Source organism: Chrysochloris asiatica, unplaced genomic scaffold (genome assembly GCF_000296735.1).
Source record: "Chrysochloris asiatica unplaced genomic scaffold, ChrAsi1.0 scaffold00409, whole genome shotgun sequence".
NCBI classification, from domain to species: Eukaryota; Metazoa; Chordata; class Mammalia; order Afrosoricida; family Chrysochloridae; genus Chrysochloris; species Chrysochloris asiatica.
In genome coordinates, this window is record NW_006408927.1 from 723928 (window position 1) to 738108 (window position 14181).

The following is a 14181-nucleotide window of genomic DNA, read 5'->3' on the forward strand; positions in this document are numbered from 1 at the left end:
TGTTGGAGGAGAATACTGAAAGTGCCATGGCCTGCCAAAAGAACCAATAGATCTGTTTTGGAAGAAGTGCAGCCAGAGTGCTCCTTGGAGGCCAAGATGGCCAAACTTCGTCCCTCATACTTCAAACGTATTATCAGGAAGGACCAGTTGCTGGAGAAGGATGTCATGTTTGATAAGGTGGAGGGTCAGAGAAAAAGAGGAAGACCCCCAGTGAGATGGATTGGCCAAGTGGCGGCATCGATGGACTCAAGCGTGGCAACAGTAGTGAGGTTGGCCCAGGAGCGGGCAGTGTTTCCTTCTGCTCTGTATAAGGTCTCTATGAGTTGGTACTGACTCGATGGCACCGAACAACAACGTGAGTCCAAAACAACTTGTCAGTGAGTCTGGTTTTGGTTGTGTCTCCAAAAGAGACTGATTTAACACACATCTTAGGTGAGTCTCAGTCACACAACAAAGAAAACCAATTCCCAAATGAGACTATCACCCCAGAAATAGCATTGTTGTTAGTGCCACGGAGTGGGTTCTGACTCATAGTGACCCTGTATAGGATTTCCAAGGAGTGGCTGGTGGATTTGAACCACTGGCCTTGAAGTTAGCTGTTCAGTGCTTATCCTGTAGCATCACACCCGGACTCCACCCCAGGTACTGGGTGTTAACTACCGTTGAGACGATTCCGACCCATAGCGACCCTGTATAGTTTCCGAGGAGCAGCTGGTGGGTTTGAACAGCCGACCTTGTGGTTGGCAGTCCAGCGCTAGGAGTCCAACACATTGAGAGCGCTGCGGGTTAATGCGCTGGTCGGCAAGGCTCCACCACCTACACAGGGCCGGGGTTAGGACGGGAGGTCTAAGGGCTTTAATTAGACCAAGAAGACCTGTATGGGATGTGAATTTACAGACTCCATTGGCTGAGACCTGTGCTTGGAACCTGGAGGAAGTTCCACCCGCGTTAGCGGACCCCCAGCCCACCTGGCCGCTGGCCCTAGTGGTCCCCCGACTGTGTTGGGGGGCTGTGGTCCCGCAGATAGAACCCTCCCCCGGGAAAGCGTCAAGGCCCCTCCTGCCAGCCTCCGACCTGGTGCATCAACGTCCGGAGCTCAGCCAGGCCCCTTCCTGTCCCCTCGGCTGCCCACCACCCTGTTAGCGTGCTCCGGGCACCGAGAAGAAAGGAGACGCCGGCCTGGTGGACCCCAGATGGCGTAGGGTGTTGTCCTGCCGGGATGGAGGGTCAACAGGAGTGAGATTCTGCAAGAACCTCCCCGGGCCTCTGTCTCCCCATCCTGGGTCTGTTTCTCCAGCACAGCGGCCAGGGGCGGGACTGTGTACGGGCTGGCTGCAGTGGAACGAACAAAGGCCGCTCGGGCTTAATCCCGAACGCATCGCGCCCGCAGGCCCCGCGGCTCGCAGTAGACATGAAGCCAGACCTGCAGGGGTGGCGCTAGACGGCGTGCCCCGCCCGTGAGCTAGCCTAGAAGTTTGCCTCAGTTTGAATCCAACTTTTTGGCCAGATGCCCAAAACCAAGATGAAGTCCTATAGGTTTCCTGCCCGACTCCAAGATGGCGGCCCACCTCCCTGTGCCTTTACGCCCGAGGGGGGCGGCTCCTGCCCGTATGCAAGATGGCGACAACCTGAGGGAAGCACGCTTCCCGCCGCCTGACTCGCCACGTACCCACTCTCAAGATGGCTTCTCCCACAAAGCCACACGCCACAGGGCAGCTCCCGGCCCTGGGACTGTCACGTGGTTCCACCTTCTCCCAGCCCCCACCCCTCTTCCCTGGACCCCAAGGGCCGTTTCCTCCTTGAGCGCAAACGGAAGGCAATTTCTACCAATAGGAGTTTGCCATTCTTCTGGGTCCCACCCCTCGAGTGGCCTTGTGGCCATTGGGAGGTGCGGGCAGGGGGCCGCGGAGCTCGGCCCGCCCCCTCGTCGCGGCGGGAGCCAATGAGCAGCTCGCGCGGGGGACGTGTTCGGGCGTCTCCGCCATTTTGTGAGTCTATATCTCGGAGCCGTTGGGTTGGTTCCTGCTATTCCGGCGCCTCCACTCCGTCCCCTTCGGGTCTCCTGTGTGTGCAATGGACGGGTGAGTCATAGCTCTGCAGTTGCCCGCCGTTCTCCTTACGCCCAGGCTTCCCCTCCGTCGCCTCGCGGCCGACGACCAGCGTCGCGCCCGCTGCTCATCTCGGCCAATGGGGGCCGGGGTCTCTGGCTCCCTTAGCTCTCATCACTGGAGCGGGGCTGAGGGCGCGAGGCGGCCGCGCTCCCAGAGGGGTAGAAGGGCGGAGAGCCCCCACCCGGCCTGACCCCACATCCTCATCCTCGCCGTCTCACACCCCTTCCCCCGCGGCCCCGGCCATTTCCGGCCTCCACGCGCTAGTCCGGAGCGCACGCGGCGGCCTGTGCCCCTCCCCCCCGCCCGTTGCTGAGCACTTCCCGTCCGCCCCGCCCCAGCGGCGCGCGGCCCGGCCCGCTTCCCGTCCGGCCCGCGCGCGCCCCTCGGCCTTTACTGTGCGCGTGCTCGGCAATCGCGCTGCCGGTGTCCCTTCCCGCTTCCCGTTTGGATTTCCCTGCGCGTGCACTGGATGCGCGTGCGCGGCGGTTTGCGCGCCAGGGTTGGCCCTTCCCGCGCCCCGTCTGGCCTCCTAGCGCGCTTTTCCAGCCGCGCGGACTCTGGCCTCTCCTCCCCCGCCCGCCTGGGGCCCGGGCGCGGCCTTGGCGACGCTGCCTTCCCGCTCAGAAGGGTGCAGGCTCAGTGGTGGCGCCGCCCGCCCCAGCCGCGGAGCCCGAATGGCCGTCCCTTTTGGCGCCCGAGGCTTTCTTGGGGAGTGGGCTCACTCCCCGGCCCTCAGGACCGCTCCGTGCCTTCCTGCTGTCGCGTTTCACCGGGTGGCCGAGCCGCCCGCGCTTCCCCGGAGTGGTTTCGCTTCGCCTTCCCCTTTGTTCCACCTCCTGCGAGGTTGGGCGGCGCGGCCCAAGGTCACAGTGGAGCGCGGAAGTGGCTATGCCCCCGGCCCCGCGCCATTTCCTTAACTTGAAGCAAAACTTAGTGTCCCAGGCCTCCTGGAAGAGAAGACGGGAGGCTATGGATGCGCCCCCTTGGGTGAAAGACCAACGGGGTCCTTTTGTGGAGCTTGTTGGAACTGCGTGTCATTTTTAGCAAGTCGGCTGTGGACGGCTTCAGTGGGGCCGTGAACAGGAGTGGGTTTTGTGGTGCGAAGACCTAGGTCTGCTCGGGAGAGGAGTTCGCACTTCACTAGGCCGTCCCGTCTTGGTTTTCTCCTGGGGGAGGGGAAGTGCTGGGGTTTAAAGCCGTAATAGGGTGCCGTTCCTCCCCTGGGGCCCGATCCGGAGAGGTGTGGTTCGGCGCCCGCCCGCAGCATCACGTGCACGGGCTGCGTGCGAATTCAAAGTGGCGAGTTAGACCCAGCCTTCCCGGCTCAGCCCGTTGGGTGTTCCCCACCTGCAAGGCAGGAGGGACAGGAGCAAGCTTTGCAGCCCTAAAGGGTCCCTGCCTGCAAGCTTCCCCTGGGGGCTTTTCAAAGAGCTAATGAATGGCCACTGGGCTGGGAGTGGGTGCTTCAGGGGACTGGGTTTTCCTTGGGTAGCAATCCGGTTAGAAACCTGCTTCTGGTGTCGGGAAGAGGTGAAGCCCCCATGAGGTCGGGAGTACAGGTACCCAGACTGCTCTGAGAACGAGAAGTGCAGGTGGAGTTGCGGGGCTGGCGGCCTGGGTTCCTGACCTTTTACAAAGCCCTGGAGGCACTGCCTTCCTCCAGTCTTTGCTGAGGCTCAGGAGAAAGTCCAGTATTCAGCAGGGGTTGATGAGTAACTTGAGCACCTTACAGACTTGTACTAGTTCTCACCTCCTCCTTGGGGCGGTTAAATGGACATTGGTGAGGTCTTCCTTCCAGGCTTCTGGAAAGCCAACAGCAGCAGTTCTCCCTCCTCCAGGATGTTAGGAAGGGGGTGGGTTTTGCCCTTGGCCTCTGGGAGATGTCTGGGGACACCCCCTTTGCAGTTGGTTTGAATGGAGGGTGGCTCACTTTCTCACTACAGGTGGGGGGGGTTGGAAGTGGGGACCTGGGGTAGCTCACTCACCTGGCTAACGTGTCTCTTCTCTCTCCGCAGCATTGTCCCAGATATAGCAGTTGGTACAAAGGTAGGCATGCTCACTGCCTTTTCACTGTGCATTGTGGGCACAGGGACTCATAAAAGCCTCCTGGGGCCTGGTGTTTGGGGTGGGTGGGATTGCATGGCTGGAGATCAGGGGTGTGCTTGCATTCAGCTGTTCATGCTTTGACACTGAACTTGGGGCCAGGTCCCTAAAACACTGCTTCCTACAAGGACAAGAGTCGTCAGTTAACTTGGTTTTGGTTTTTTTGTGTGTGAAAAATGGCATTTTAGGGTAAAGGCAGGCTGGAGCCGACTGGTGGGTTTAATTGGCTAGGTCTGGTGTTTCCTAGGCCACCTGTTGGGAGAAGAGGGCTTGCAGGGCAGGTGGAACAGGGGTCCCAGGGTGGGTGCACACTGCCCTCACCCTGTGCTCTGGGAGCATCCGAGGGACAGGAGGCCTGGTGAGAGGGCATTGCACCTAGCTGGGCTTGTCCCATCATGCTGAAGTGACCAGAGCAGGCACGTCGGCCTGTGTTGTCAGGGTTTGCCCCACTGCAGATGGTCGTGGTCATGGGAACGGTGATTAGGGTTTCAGGCCAGTGGCCAAGAATGCGCTGAGGAAATTCCCGCCCTGCCTGGCGCTGCGCTCACAGGCGGAAGGTCTCTTCAGGGTTTGCGGGCGTTGGTCGGCGTGGTGACGGCAGCCCTCTTGGTGGCTTGTGTGGAGCTTGGGACTCACCTAGAGGGGTTTTTTTACGTGAGGGCCAGAGTCACATTGAGCAGCACCTGGGGAACTGTTTCTGGTCTCCTGGTTCCTGCTGTGTCCGTGTCCACTCCCTACTGTCCCCCCACAGGGCCTCCCATCCGGCCAGCCTCACTGTGCTGAGTGTTTGCTGGCAGGGTGGAGGGAAGGCAGACGCCCCACCATGTGCTTGAGAAGGGACAGGTGTGGCCAGGGCTCCAGGCGCTTCCTGGGCTCGGAGCTGGCTTCTGAGGAAAGGGTGGGAGCTATCTGTTGATCCCATGACAGTCCAGAGTCATGTAGAAGACCCCACAGGTGATGAGGGCGGCTGCTGTGGACAGAGCTCAGACTGTAAGCAGGCACGGCTCTGGGGGGGGGTGGGACACCACAGCACCTTCTCTAGTTTCTCAGCTGTGGGTACGGTGTTGAATGTCTGGGGGGGGCGGTCTGCGGCTCCGAGGAGCTTGGGCAGATGGAAGTGAACAGGGAGTCCACGCTGAGACAGGGTGGTGGTAGTGGCAAGACTGGGCAGAACCTAACCCCACCCGCCCGTTCCCTGAGACTGACAAAGCGGGGCAGGTTGGGTTTCCTGAAAGGGCTGGAAAATAGGACGCCCGTCCAGGACGACAAGGGGGCTTTGTCTGCCAGTAGCCGTGTGATAGGACATCTCCCGGACTTTGGACAGAGTTGAGGGACAGAGATGGGGGTGGTGGGCATCTCAACCCAGTTTCCCTTTTGGGGGGCCCAGGAACCATGTTGTGGGGACCTCAGTGGCACCAGCTCTTGTCAGCCTGGGAACTGGGGAAGGGGAGGAGAATCCGTTTGTGGATGTGATGTGTGGGAGGTTGGAGGTCTGTGTGGCCCTTTGCTCCAGGGCAGTCTGGGCTGAGCGTCCTCTCTTACAGCGGGGATCTGAAGAGCTCTTCTCTACCTGCGTCACCAACGGGCCCTTTATCATGAGCAGCAACTCTGCCTCTGCAGGTAACCCTGTCCTGGGTCCCCATTCTGTGTGTGGCCCGCTGGGTGTTGGGGAAGGAGGGTGGCGGGAAAGTCGTCCCTCCATACCTCCACTTTCTGCAGCCAACGGGAATGACAGCAAGAAGTTTAAAGGGGATAGCAGGAGCTCAGGCGCCCCATCCCGCGTGGTCCATGTCCGGAAGCTGCCCAGTGACGTCACCGAGGGGGAGGTCATCTCCCTGGGCCTGCCCTTCGGGAAGGTCACCAACCTGCTGATGCTGAAGGGCAAGAACCAGGTATGGCGGCCCGGCAGGCAGGTGCTCTTCCAGCTGGGAGGGAGGGAGGTGAGGGCCTGCCCTGTAAGCCGCCTGTCCCTCCTGCAGGCTTTCATTGAGATGAACACAGAGGAGGCAGCCAACACTATGGTCAATTACTACACCTCTGTGGCCGCCATGCTACGTGGTCAGCCCATCTACATCCAGTTCTCCAACCACAAGGAGCTCAAGACCGACAGCTCGCCCAACCAGGCACGGGCCCAGGCGGCCCTGCAGGCTGTGAACTCGGTCCAGTCAGGGAGCCAGGCCCTGGCCGCCTCGGCTGCAGCCATGGATGCCGGGATGGCGATGGCTGGCCAGAGCCCCGTGCTGCGGGTCATTGTGGAGAACTTGTTCTACCCCGTGACACTGGACGTGCTCCACCAGGTACCTGTGCCCGCCTGGGGGAGGGGTGGGCGGTGGGCCCGACACGCGTCCTGTCTCCGTGGCATAGCCTGACCCAGTTGCTCTGCTGTCTCTAGATCTTCTCCAAGTTTGGCACGGTTCTGAAAATCATCACCTTCACCAAGAATAACCAGTTCCAGGCGCTCCTGCAGTACGCGGACCCTGTGAGCGCCCAGCATGCCAAGCTGTCTCTGGACGGGCAGAACATCTACAACGCCTGCTGCACACTGCGCATCGACTTCTCCAAGCTCACCAGTCTCAACGTCAAGTACAACAACGACAAGAGCCGAGACTACACACGTCCCGACCTGCCTTCAGGGGACAGCCAGCCGTCCCTGGATCAGACCATGGCCGCAGCCTTCGGTAAGACACCCTGGCAGGTGGAGGTGCGTGAACGCCAGGATTCTGTCAGCAAGAGCGATCTCCTCGGGGAGGAGAGGCCCCTGTCCAGCCCCCAGATGATGACCCCTGGTGAGGTGGGGCTGTAAGGGCCCGCGGTGGAGGCCTGGGTGCGGTGATTAGCGTCTCGTTTGTTTCTAGGTGCACCTGGTCTAATCTCAGCCTCTCCGTATGCAGGAGCTGGTTTTCCTCCCACCTTTGCCATTCCTCAAGCCGCAGGTACTCAGACTTGCTCTTGTCCTCCCCCCCACCTGTCTGCATGCCCACATAGCCTGCCCATACTTGCTCTCAGTGGCCGCAGTGGGCTGGTCAGTGTAGTTGTGAGTGTGCAGGTCACAGGGCCTCTGGGGAGCTGGGCCAGAGCAAGTCAGGCAGTTGTATGCTGTGCCCGAGGAGAACAGTTGGGGCAGGCAGGAGGGCGGCCTGGCCGTTGATAACTGCCCAGTGAGAGCCCCCTAGTAGACAAGTTCAGTGGCTGGTGAGTTATACAGGTGAGGTGGGGCCCACATGGAGCTGGCTGCACGTGGTGGAACGTGGAGGCGGCTGGTGGTTACACAAGGTTTCCGGGTGTGTGTCGTCCGGCTGGCCCATTCCCCAGCTGGACACGACCTAACTCTCCCTTTTTTTCTAGGCCTCTCTGTTCCCAACGTCCATGGTGCCCTGGCCCCTCTGGCCATCCCCTCGGCGGCAGCCGCAGCAGCAGCAGCAGGTCGGATCACCATCCCCGGCCTGGCAGGGGCGGGGAACTCGGTTCTCCTGGTCAGCAATCTTAACCCTGAGGTACGTGCAATTCCCTTCCAGGTTTCAGCCCAGGAAAATGTGCAGGGACCTCATGCTGGTCTGCGTTCTTAGCGCCTTCTCGGGGCAGCTCGGGCCCCACCCTCCACTCTCCTTTCACACAGCCGGTCTCCTGTCTCCTTAACATCCTGATTGACGTCTCCAATTCCATAATGTTCAGAGTTGAAATATTTTCTGTTATGTGGAAGCAACCTAAAAAGTGATGGGGAACAAAACCTGGGTGCCATGGGGAGAAGCCACTACACACGTGGTGCCCGCCCTGTGATGGAGAGGTGCCAAATGGTGTCTGAATTTGTATTTGTCAAATTGCCTCAGAGAGAGCTTGATGCGATCCTAAATGCTCAAAATATTTAACTCTTGATGGATGGGATTGCCATTTAATCAACATTTCAGACTGCTCTTTACCTGTCTGCCAAATTCCTGTGGGCGAGAGCAGGCCAAGGTGGTGCTCTGGCTCCTGAGCCTCCCCAGGGAGACACGGCGTGGTGTGAACTAACAAGACTCCCCTCACGGCCTGGCCTGGGTCCTGTTGAGAGAATTCCTTCTCTGTGCCATGGTCAGCAGGAGACGATGCTTCAGTGGTCAGAGCGTGGGGTGGGGGGTTTCTGGCGTGGGCCTTGTGGAGGCCCCCCCACCAGTGCTGTCTCCTGCACTCTATGCTGAGAAGAGGGGCTTCTCTCCCGCTGTGTCCGCGCCGTGGACCCGTAACTTGTAATGTGTGTATAGATCTTGACTGATGGAACGCTACATTATTTTCTTATGTATTTACTGACCTGTGTTTTTTGCTACTTTTTTCTTTTCTCCCCTTCCCCTTTCCCGATTGTTTTCTTGCCCTGATCCGGAATTTCTTTGCCAACTGACTGCACGGTTCTTCTGCTTCCTGTTGTTGCTTGAAACAAAACATAAATAAACCAAAAAACCAAACAAATTCCCCCCAAACCCTGCTCTCCGGAATATTAACCACCTTGACAACTCCGTCATCCATCAACCATGTCGCACGCCTGCGGGGACTGCCTTCCTCGTGGTGGACGACTGCCAACCTCGCTCCCCCTGACTCTCCCTCTCCCTGTCCCTCCGCTGCCTTGCTCTGCTGTCCTTAGAGAGTCACACCCCAAAGCCTCTTTATTCTCTTCGGTATGTTATCATTCACCCTTTATTACTTGGTTTTCAGTGAGTGGCGGTCATTGACACCCTAAGTGTACTGTGATTTTGCTGCTGGCCTTCAGCCTTGCACCATCTGCTCGGTTTGCGTGTGTGCGTGTGGCGTGCGTGCGTGCGGCTCCTGGGTACGCATGGTGGATGGCCCCGCATGCCTGTCCCACAGTTACGATGTTGGTAGCATGCTCAGTTGGCCGCTCCTTGGCCTTGACCTCTCCTGTATTTGATTACCTTTTGGCTGAACTTAGTTGTTCCTGTAAGGCATCCCTGTAACTAGTAGTCAAAGGTTCCCCAGGGGCAGAAGGAGTGGGGCGTGGGGGATGGGGGTTGGGGCTGCGGGAAACCGGGGCCTCCGCAATCAGGACCTTGTTGGGTTTTTAAGGTGTGTATGGGGATGTGCAGCGGGTGAAGGTTCTGTTTAACAAGAAGGAGAACGCCTTGGTACAGATGGCGGACGGCAACCAGGCCCAGCTGGGTAAGCAGGATGCCGTGGGGTGCTGCGGGGGGTGGGCAGCACAGGGAAGGGTGCTGCGGTTGGCCATAGTCCCCCCATAACCACATCCTGTCCTGCCACAGCCATGAGCCACCTCAATGGGCACAAGCTGCATGGAAAGCCAGTGCGCATCACGTTGTCCAAACACCAGAATGTGCAGCTGCCGCGCGAGGGCCAGGAAGACCAGGGGCTGACTAAAGACTATGGCAACTCACCTCTGCACCGCTTCAAGAAGCCGGGTTCCAAGAACTTCCAGAATATCTTCCCCCCATCGGCCACCCTACACCTCTCCAACATCCCGTAAGGCATACCCCTCCCCCACCTCATCATAAAACCCTGAATCTAATAGGATATGTGCTCTTAGCTGTGAGTGGTTCGTGCTCCTCACTCCGTGGAGGCTGATTCTGGCCACCTCCCCAGGGGAACTTGACTGGGCATCTGGGCTCATCCCTGGTCTTTGTCACAGGCCCTCAATATCTGAAGATGACCTCAAGATCCTCTTCTCCAGCAATGGCGGCATGGTCAAAGGTTTCAAGTTCTTCCAGTAAGTAGTGGCCAGTCCCCCTCCCCGCCCCTGATGGCTCCCTGACTTTGCCTCCTGACACCCCAGTCTTGCAGGAAGGACCGCAAGATGGCGTTGATCCAGATGGGCTCCGTGGAGGAGGCCATCCAGGCCCTGATTGAGTTGCACAACCATGACCTTGGCGAGAACCACCACCTGCGTGTGTCCTTCTCCAAGTCCACCATCTAGGGCCCACCTGCCCGCCCGCCTGGCCCCGCCACCACTTCCGTCATTCCAGAGAAAACGCCACTTTAAAAAAAGCAGCTGAAGTGACCTTACCACCAGAGATTTTATTTTTTTAAAGAGAAATCAGTTTACCTGTTTTTAAAAAAATTAAATCTAATCCACTTTCTAACCCTGCGGTGACGGGGCCACCTCACTAGCTCGGTGCCTGTCGTGAGTGGAGGGTTCCATGGCTTGGCGCCCACCCCCTCAACTCTCACAGTGATGCCTTCTCTGCCTGCCTGCCGTCAGCCACCTCGTGGCCCTGCCAGGCTGGGCTCCAACCACGAGGTGGCTTCCTTGTGCCTTAAACCCTGTGTCTGGGGGTGGGGGGGCTGCCTGGCAGGTGTTGGGGGACAGGAGGCCACAGACTCTGCGTCCATCATGTACTGACGCCTGGGGAGTCTAAGCCCTCTGAGCCACACCCCCACCCCACCCCCACCCCCACTTAATCAAGTGACGTGATTCCCCTTCCTGCGCGGAGAGCAGGCGGCCTCGCCCCTCTGTATTATAACCGCAGTGCAGACAGCTGTGCCTAGCAATACTTCCACTTGACCAAATATTCTAATCTCTTCATTTATATGCAAAAAATAGTTTGACGTAACTTTTTATAGCAAGATAAAGATGGTATAAGTGTATCTAAGCTTCCTCCTTGTGGTATTCCTTTCTATTTCTTTGTTTCTTGTTACTGAGGGATGTCCCAGGCAGGAATCCCCCTTGTTCTGGGGAGCAGATGGGCAGGGGCAGTGTTGGCCCCAGCCCTGGCCGGGTCTCCATGGCCTTCTTCCACACCTAACTTGTGACCCGTCTAGAGGTACAAGCTCTTAAACTTCTTCAGGGTTTCTTCGTTTTTGTTTTTCCTGCAAATTGTGGACCAAAGTTATTTCTGTTTTCTGTCTGCCTCCAGTGCTGGGACCCAGAGGGTGAGGCAGGGTCCTGGAACTGCTCAGCCATCAGCTGTGGTGGGTTCCAATAGCAGCAGGGACCCCTGCTCCCCCACATCTGCATGGGAGGAGTGTAACAAGGGTGTACATATTTATGACTTTTTATACCTATGAGACAGACACAGGGGCAGCAGGGAGGTTTTTTATCCTGACAGATGTATATTTTGATAGCAATTACAGGGCAGTATTGTAACCGCGGAAGCGTGACCACTGCACGTTTGTTCCAGTGCCGCCGACGGCTGTGATGCACAAGAACCGCATTAAACGATTTTATAACAAACTTTGTACCTTTTCTGTAGACCTCTTCTTCACGTTGTAGAAGGCAGCTGGCCGTCTGTACTCGGGACTTTGAATAAATTTCTTCTGTATCCTGCACTCTTGACTTTACACTTCTTTGCATCTGTTTTGTCTTTTCCATTGGGACCTGTCCTTGATGCTGCTCGGGTCTTTTTTCTCCCGTCCATTTACACCTGATCTGGGGGGTGGTAGAGCCCACCTGTGGGATGGGCTGACCTGACATCACCCCCCTCCATGGTCTACACAGCACTTTATCAGACATTTCAGCTTGGGGAGCCAGGGATCCAGTGTGGCCTACCTACACCCCGGTTAGCATGGTGTCCATGGGGACTGGGGGGTAGTACAATGAAAACGACTTCAGAAGGGATTTTGCCCGCTCCTTTATTGATTTCCTCGGAGGTACGATCTCAGTGCCTGCCCGCCCTCCCCCCAGCCTTCTAGACCCGCTTCCCCACCAGTTGCAGCCCCTCCCTGGCCACACCCACCAGTGCCTTCATTCGTTAAACCGCCGTGCTGCCTGCATCTTGCGGTAGTAGGTCTCCGCCTCCGCCTCACCCATGTCGCGCTCGCCCAGCGCCAGGCTCCCTGCCTTGCGTCGCAGCGTGGACTCGCGGCTGGCAGGCCCCAGTGCCCCATCGGCTGCGCCCAGCGGAGGCAGCCCCTCGCCCGTGGCCAGGTTGACGGTGGCCACGGCTCCGAACCGCGGCTCCTCCTGGTCCACGTCGCTGACCGACGAGCCGGGTGATAAGCCAGGAGGCCGGGGCCCGCCGCGGAAGCCGCGCGCCAGGTCACCCAGCTCGTAGGTGCCATCGCCCTCCGGCCCCTTGGGACCGCCGCTTGCCGTCTTCCACTCCCAGGGCCCGTTCCCCGCCGACAGGTGGACCACGGGGTGGTGTGGCGCATGCGCGTCAATGGTGACGATACTGGCCGAGTCGCGATCCGACGGTGACCGGTACTGCGACGAATCGGAACTGGCGCTGGACGACGAGCCTGTCTCGGCCGCCTTAGCGCCCGCGCCACCCGGCGCCTTGGACATAGCGATAACCTGCAGCAACCGAGGCGGATTGGCTACGCGGGGCTGCGTGGCGGACACCGCCGCCCCGGTCTTCTCAGCCATCATAAGCCATTTGGCACGCACGGCGGCGCCACTCTTGGGGGACAGGCCGGCCCCCGCCTGGGTCCCCTCCTCAGGGATGTGCACCAGCGGCTGTGGCCCGGCACGCGGTGGCAGGATGACCCGAGGCCCGAGCCCAGGGCGCGCTTGGACGGTGGGGTAGAGGGAGGGGGGCACCGGACTTCCTCCCTCCTCCTCTTCTCCCTCCTCCTCCTCCTCGTCCTCGTCCTCGTCGTCGTCTTCCTCCTCCTCCTCCTCCGCCATGGACTCCGCTGGCGCTCTCAGGTGTGCGGGGCTGACCTCGTCGGGCAGCCCCAGGCCGCGGCCCTCCATTGATTTCTGCTTCCACTCGCTGATGAGCTGCTTGGAACGTGAGGCGTCTAGTGGCACGTGGATGGTCATGTGTCGCCGAGCGGGGTCGTCCAGTGAGGGCGTGCTGACACGTGGCAGCGTATTGCTGAAGGTCACCATGTTCTCCTTACCCATGGGGCTGCGCGGGGCCAGCAGGTCCACATCCACGCTGGCCCGCTTCAGGCTGCCCAGCGAGCTCTTGTCGCGCGCCACCGGCCGCGGAGCACCTTCCAGTCGCCCTGGTGGACCCAGCTCGTCGGTGCTCACCGACTTGTTCTGCTGATACACCGAGTCGTGGCCGCGCTGGGTCAGGGCGCGCAGTGCGTCCTTAGCGGATGCCGCTGTGACCACCACCGGCCTCTCCGCGGGCGGGGCCTGGAAGTTGCCCACCGCATGACAGGCCTGGGGGGAGAATGCTGGAATGAGGTGGGGGGGGGGGGCGCAGGACGCAGATGCAGGAGAGTCTGAGGGGGAGGCAAGCTTTTGTAAGGGTGTTGGAGGAACGAGGCACAGCATGGAGAGACGGGGTCCAGGGGTAGGTATAGCCTTGTCTGACCGGGGAGGGGGGCCGGGGGGTAGCAGTTTCTTCCAATGGGAGCATATTCCGGTGTGATGGTTAACCACACTGTGCACCTGGGGCAATTCTGAGCCCAGAATGTCAAGGGACAGCCCTGCAGAGCGCCCCCATCTGCCCCCCATAAAAGGGCAACATCTCCCCCCATACACACCCCGTCCTGCGGGCAGGGTCACATCTCTGCCTCCTCATCAGACCCTCAAGGCAGCAATTCCCCCTCTGGGACCGTACCTCTCCTCCTGAAGCCCCTTGGACCCTTGCCTCCTCCCTCAGTCCCCCATGGCTGCTTTTTGCCATCCCCCCCGAAAACCCCTCTGGTGGTCCACTCTCCTCTGTGCCCCAGATGCCTGCCACGCCCCTCAGACTCCGCCCCGCTCACCAGGTAGGCAGCGATGGCAGCGCCAATGAGGAAGCCAGCATATACATCCACCGGGTGGCTGCGGTATTGAGTGATCTGGGTGAGGCCACAGACGCCCGCCGCGATGGCGAAAGCGAACACCAGGATGGGTTTGAGCAGCTTCGTGGTGTCAGAGATGACAGAGTTGAAGTACATCTGCCGGCGTGGGAGGGGTGGTGGTGGTGTTAGCGTCAGTTGGTGGGGGGAGCCTGCGGAGGGGGCGGGTCTGCGAAGGGAGTAGGGTCTGCTGAGGGGCAGGGCCTGTGAAGGGGGCGGGATCTGAAGGGGAGTGTCATATAGGGCGTGGTCTGCTGAGGGGCGGGTCTGTGAAGGAAGTGGGAAC

At 59.6% G+C, this 14181-nt stretch overlaps 2 protein-coding genes across 4 annotated transcripts in view; one reads left to right on the forward strand and one right to left on the reverse strand.

Moving 5' to 3' along the window:
* Window positions 1–1992: 1992 nt before the first annotated feature.
* On the forward strand, window positions 1993–10310 carry PTBP1 (polypyrimidine tract binding protein 1). Of its 3 annotated transcripts, none has more exons than XM_006876705.1 (13): window positions 1993–2081; window positions 4127–4157; window positions 5759–5834; window positions 5934–6106; window positions 6194–6511; window positions 6607–6892; window positions 7070–7147; window positions 7560–7708; window positions 8827–8860; window positions 9267–9359; window positions 9461–9677; window positions 9844–9921; window positions 9996–10310. In XM_006876705.1, the coding sequence occupies exons 1-13, from the start codon at window positions 2074–2076 to the stop codon at window positions 10126–10128; spliced, it is 1674 nt and encodes a 557-aa protein (XP_006876767.1). In that variant the 5' UTR covers window positions 1993–2073; the 3' UTR covers window positions 10129–10310. The 3 variants fall into 3 exon arrangements, with proteins under 3 accessions (XP_006876767.1, XP_006876768.1, XP_006876769.1); XM_006876706.1 differs by having other exon boundaries at window positions 2074–2081; window positions 7091–7147; window positions 9996–10128; XM_006876707.1 differs by lacking the exon at window positions 7070–7147 and having other exon boundaries at window positions 2074–2081; window positions 9996–10128.
* A 1585-nt stretch (window positions 10311–11895) lies between these two features.
* Window positions 11896–14181, reverse strand: part of LOC102824711 (lipid phosphate phosphatase-related protein type 3-like) — a 31728-nt gene continuing 29442 nt past the window's right edge. Inside the window, exons 6-7 of the mRNA XM_006876735.1 lie at window positions 13821–14117; window positions 11896–13269 (exon numbers count right to left, since the gene is read on the reverse strand). Coding sequence (XP_006876797.1) covers window positions 11896–13269; window positions 13821–14117 — 1671 coding nt within the window. The remainder of the gene's footprint in view (window positions 13270–13820; window positions 14118–14181) is intronic.